The following is a 6,000-nucleotide window of genomic DNA, read 5'->3' on the forward strand; positions in this document are numbered from 1 at the left end:
AATTCCAGCATCCGCAATATTTTGCTTTTTATTATTTTCGTTCATTGTCCAGTTCTTGTATATCCTTCTTATAAGACCGGAACTCTGTACATAAGTATTGTCTAACCATGGTTCTATACAAGTTTATCATAAATCCAGTGTTTTGTTTGCAAATTGTATAGCTTTGTTTAGCCAGCACTGCTACTTTTAATGATTTGTGCATCTGTACCCCAGATCCCTTTGAGTTTCTATCCCATTGGCAATCCATTTTCCATGAAATAGATAGCCTCCTTATGCTTCTTACCAAAATTCACTGCCTCACGTTTGTCTATATGGAAATTAATTTGCTATTTACATGTCACTTCTGCAAGTTTGTTCAAGTTGTCTTGTATTTTGTCAAGTTTCATTTACCCCAATTTGGGGTTATCCAGAAATGCTAATATTATGTCCTGGATTACATAGTCCAAATCATTTATGTTAATGATGAACAATAGTGGTCTCAGCATCGATCCCTGTGGAGTACTACTTTGCACCTTTTACCAAACTCGTTGGGGTCTTTTAAGAGACTTCTGGATGAGTACATGGGATTTAATGGGATTGAGGGCTATAGATAGGCCTAGAGGTGGGGATGTGATCGGCGCAACTTGTGGGCCGAAGGGCCTGTTTGTGCTGTGGCTTTCTATGTTCTATGTTCTATAAGTATCTACCTTTTAACCTCTACTTTTTTCTGTTTATTAGCCAGTCAGCAATCCATTTTTCTATTGATGTCTCTTGATGATTCCACATAGTCCCCTGACCATTGTCACGGGTATGCCTCATCAAAGGCTTTTTGAACGTTTGTTTATATTACATCCTTCTCTACAATTTCTTCTAGATATTTGTTCCATAACTGCCAAATAAATTACATATTTGCCACTTGATTTTTTATGTTCCAAACATGTTTTTTAAGCAAAATTTTCTATAAAGTTATCTGTAGCTGCAGCTTTGTTTCCCAAAATGTTTTCTTGAACTTATTGCACTAGAATTAAGTGCTACCAAACAAGTTAATGTCTCCAGTTTTTCTTCCATGGTGTTGGGACTCCACTAGAATGTATAACGGCTGTTCTGGTGATCATTATTTCTCTGGCATAATTATTCTACCTGACTGAAATGTTCATTGCAATCGAGTTACAAATTGATGACAGTTTCCAGGATTTTAAATTAAACGTGTATTTTACCATTTTTAAATAGGTGTTCTGTTTGGTCAAGGACCTGGCGTATCTGGTGTATCCAGCACCAAAGGAAATTGCAGCAAAAGTAACAGTTCCCAAGGCACACCCGGTCTGTCTGTACCTCGTACACCTACCTCCTCATCATCACATACTTCGAATAACTCTTCACCGTGAGACTGCAGCTGTAACAATGCCAACTTCTTGAGCACAGTGCATCACCGCCAAACACTTTAAAAGGAGTTCTCAGGCTTTTAATTCTCAAGGAAAATAACTTTTTTGATAACAAGAGGTTTCAATAGAACGGCCAAAACTGAGGGCCAGCAGTTAAGCATAATCCAACTCTGCTTATAAACTTTCTTGGGTTACTGAATGAGATCCAGGAGCAGCTAATGTACTACTAATACCTCAAATATCTACTTAATCTTTAATCAAGATTTTACATTGGTTACATTTTACTTTTTGGCCAAATTCAGCATTTAAAGAATATATATGTATTTCCATGATGCTATTTTAATTGAAATTTATAAGTGAATATTGATATTTTTTTGAAGGAAAAGAAAATTTCACTTACATCTACGATATTCTTATTACTTTTGGTATGTTCAGTTACTGCCGAACAAAAAAGGGATAAGCTGTTTCAATGTTTATCCATTTATATAGATCATTCTTATACATGTAGCAATACACAGACTTTTACAGCTGTTCAGCATATTTATTATATACAGTACTTTTTAATATATTTTACTTAATTTCACATCACAGGACTCTAATACAGTGGAGCAATCTTGAGGTCATTTTTTCTGGCAAATATAATTAAGATCTTAAAGGAGCATTCCATTCTAATCAAAGTCTGGACCATTGTAAATAGCAATTGATGGGGGATGGTAAATTTTAAACAGTGCTGCTCTCGTGGTGTCTCCTTTAGTTCTGATGGTATATGTTTGCACAAATCTCCAATGTGCTTACATTTCTCTCTTGAATGCACCATTTTGAGTGTTAATTTAGCAGTGCTGGAACTGCAAATTGATTCAGGTTATGTGCTATGAGCTGGAGCGTCATTCATTACATTTTCTTGAAATGACAACTGATCTAAATTTTGGCTTGTCATCCTTCAGGGATATTAGTGTCAGTTTTTAAAATTGCATTTTGATGAAGGCAGAATGGAATTCTGCTAGCTAATTTCCCTAAAGTTTTGCTATGACAATGAAGGGAAAAACTAATTCAGATTTACTGTCTACCACTAAATATATATGTGATTTTATTTTGTAAATGCAATGTTGTAGAGTAGACTATTTTCAAAATATGCTAAGGACATCTAACAAAAGGTACTGCTAGTTATTAAATCACTATTGATTGCAAAACATACCTCAGCTAAAGCATTAGCAGAGCAATAAACAACATTAGAAACGTACACAGACTTGTAGTCACAAAAGCTTTGTGCAGACATTGATTTTAAAAGTTGGATCTTAAGTGTTCATGAATGGTATTGGATTTGCTAGTCATTGATCTTTAGTGAGCTCCACTGCATTTACTATAGTATTTAATGTGGCATTTGAAGTAAAACATTTTATACAGAAATCAGCTTTGTGTTCATACTGTGAAAATACACATTTTTAGAGTGTAAGCCAGTACATCACGATTGAAGCAGATATTGTATGGAAAAACTATTCTGTCTGAAGTTGTATAAAATATATATCTATAGATATATATCTACATCTGTCCTAGGATTCTGAAGTTATTGTTGCGATGAGTGAAAACCTGCCTTATGCAAGTGTTATGTTCTTTGAGAGGATGCAGTTAACAAGTCCAGTATTTTATTTGTAGATTTTCAACCAAGTGCTTTTATCCCGCGCTGTCAAAGCAATTGTTTGTTGAACAACAAATTTTCCTTTTCCATTTATTTACACTTACACTACGGTTTATTCCTATCAGTAGCCAAATGTGATGATGTACTGCCTTCATCTTTACTGTGCTAAACATAGCATGGCAACATGCTGAAATTAATTTCGTACCATTGCATTGAAGTTAATGTAAAGCAAATGTTGCTGGAGACAAATGTTTACTTCTGATACATGTTACTGGGTTTTACTGGATGTACTCAGTAGGTTGGGAGTGATGGGGTGAATTCATAATCTGGAATTATTGAAAGCTGGTATCAGCTTCTTGAAGAAACTATTCCCATTAAAATAGAAGAATAATTAGTTTTAACATATTGCAATGCTGATAGCATACTGTAGTAAAATGTGCTTTCTTTACTCATCTGGTTTCCTACAGGTAGTATTAGAGGTAGTATTTCATTATGTTGTCCTATCTCTGATTATTAGAAGTCAAATATAATTTACTTTTCTAAAGTATGATAGAAGTGAGATTTTTTTGCAGTCATTGGTGATGGTTATATTGTGCAAATACTTTAAATCAATTGGGTTTAAATCAATTTAAAAGATTAGTGAAAAATAATGTACAATGGCTTTTCAATAAGTCTGATGTTGCTGCATAATGTAGAAATACTTAGACAAGTCACATTACCTGAGGCATTTTTAAGCTACAAGTATAACTAACCTTACACATGGAGTGTTTTTTTTATGTTACCTTCTGCCAAATTTCTCCCTTTCTGCCAATTTTTCTCTTCCCCTTCTAAAGGCCTTCTCTCTTGTTGGATATGATTCAATAGGTAACCAATATATAGTCAGTGTTGGCAGGCTGTTTGACTGTAGTGAGCATCATAATGAAACCTGACCCAATCAATCTGTGCACTTGGGCTTCCAGGAGTTGTTAGCTAGTAATCAGTGGTCAACCCTAACTGAGAGCATCAAAGCCATTTGTAATTGAGCAGATTGTAACAGATTTCCTTGGATTTTTACTTTGGAATATTTTTGTCTGCAGGACTGGGACCTGCTAAGTAAAGAAAGATTGTGCATTTATATAGCACATTTCACCTCCTAAGGTTGTCCAGAGCACTTGATTGTCATTTTTTTTAAGTAACTATGGAACCATAACTAATGTAACAGCTAATTTCTTGTGAACAGAAAAACGGCATGAGGCCAGCATTTATTGCCCAGCCCTAATTACCTTTGGTGATGAATGGAAAGCTACCACCTTGACAACAACTGAGTGGATTGCTAGGCTATTTAGGAGAGCAGTTAAGAGTCAACCACATTGTCATGGGTCTGGAGTCACATACACGCCAGACTGATTTATGAGAACAGATTTCCTTCCCTTAAGCACATTGGGCAGGACTCTCTGATTTCATCTGTGGCCACCCCGATGCCAGTGAGAATGTAGAATTTGGCATTCAGCCAGAACTCCATTCATTGCAGCGGCACCAGAGAATCCCAGCCATGGATGAGGTCGAAGGTTTTCAGCGATTATTGAATCAGATGTGTTTTTACAACAATCCAGTAGTTTTATAGTAATTATTAATGATATCAGCATTTTTCCATAGATTTATTTAATTAACTATTTAAATTCCACATTTGGGGATCAGTGTACTGGTCTCTAGATTATTAGACCACTAATTGAATAACTATGCTACCGTACCCTTGCGATGAATGATGAGTTAATCTCTTTTTAGTGGTGTTAGTTAAAGAATGTTGGCTGGGACACTGGGAGAACTCTGTTACAATAATGCTACACTTTTTTAAATCCTCTTTTGAACAAGTGGACAGGGCCGATAACAATCTCCAACAATGCAGCACCTCTTCGGAACTGCACAGAAATGTCAGTTAAATTGTTTGATCAAGTACTAAAATAGGGTTTGAACCATATCCTTCTAGTTGTTCAACTATTCAGTATTTTAGTTAAAACTTGCTTGTTTCTAGGTACTAGTTTTGCAGCTGAATATCAGATGTTTATGAAAGGAGATTTTGATCACTGGGCACAGTGGTTAAGTTGGTGTTCTTAAGGTAGTTGTAAAATTTTCATTTATCATATGTTTTCAGCATTCTGTATGCACACTTAAAGCAGTGAATATGCATTAAAAGTATTAGAATATTTTATTTCATGTAATTTTTTTCAGGTTTACATAATTAAACTAATAATGCAGTTAAATTTATTAAAAATACTGTTGATTCTGAGATGTAAAGATATGTATCTTCACAAATTCTGTCTTTTTACTCTGGCACTAACAGTTGTAGATAACTACCTCATCATCCTTCTATGATTATCAGGTTCTATTTGGGAGTAAGAAGAATTCACTGAACGCATTATCAGCTTGCCAGGAAGGATGGGCCTGAGCAATTGTTTTGCCCCAGTGGAGCTGCTTTGGGTTTATTGGGGTGAGGGAGGTGGGAGGGTAAGAGGGGAGGGTGAGGGGCAAGGAAGGTATTGCAATGAGACCAGAATCTATTTGCCCTTGGGATCTTGACCTTTTTACATTGCAACAAGATAGCAGTAGGAAATAATCTATTAAATATGCAATTTCCTGTCCCACATAATAAAGCTTTGCTACACTCGGCTTTTATTGCTGTGATGAATGATAATTTATGTTCAGAGATAATAGTGCAGGGAGGTTATATTGGCTTTTTTAAAAAATCGATATGTTGTTGTAGTTGACCCAGTGACCTAAGCCTTTTGGGGATGGGATGGATACTCAGTTGTTGCTGGCAAATGTGGTTCTTGCTTTTGTGTGGCGACAAGCTGTGCTAGATTGATTTCTTTTTGTAATCTATTGCTTGTACAGCACTCAGAAATAGCGATAAATTAGTAACTGAATCGTATCTCAATCTTTGCCTAGTTGATGTTTGTAGTGAGCTGCACTTTTGACATTTTTGGGCCCGATTCTCTACTGGGTTTAATAAATTACATAGAATTA

General features: G+C 35.6%; 1 protein-coding gene across 1 annotated transcript in view; it reads left to right on the top strand.

The window, feature by feature from the left end:
• arid3a (AT-rich interactive domain 3A) overlaps positions 1-5,440 on the top strand; it is a 102,398-nt gene extending 96,958 nt beyond the window's left edge. Inside the window, exon 7 of the mRNA XM_078198092.1 lies at positions 1,210-5,440. Coding sequence (XP_078054218.1) covers positions 1,210-1,364 — 155 coding nt within the window. The 3' untranslated portion in view covers positions 1,365-5,440. The remainder of the gene's footprint in view (positions 1-1,209) is intronic.
• Positions 5,441-6,000: the final 560 nt, after the last annotated feature.

Source organism: Mustelus asterias, chromosome 26, assembly GCF_964213995.1.
Source record: "Mustelus asterias chromosome 26, sMusAst1.hap1.1, whole genome shotgun sequence".
In the NCBI taxonomy this organism is placed as follows: domain Eukaryota; kingdom Metazoa; phylum Chordata; class Chondrichthyes; order Carcharhiniformes; family Triakidae; genus Mustelus; species Mustelus asterias.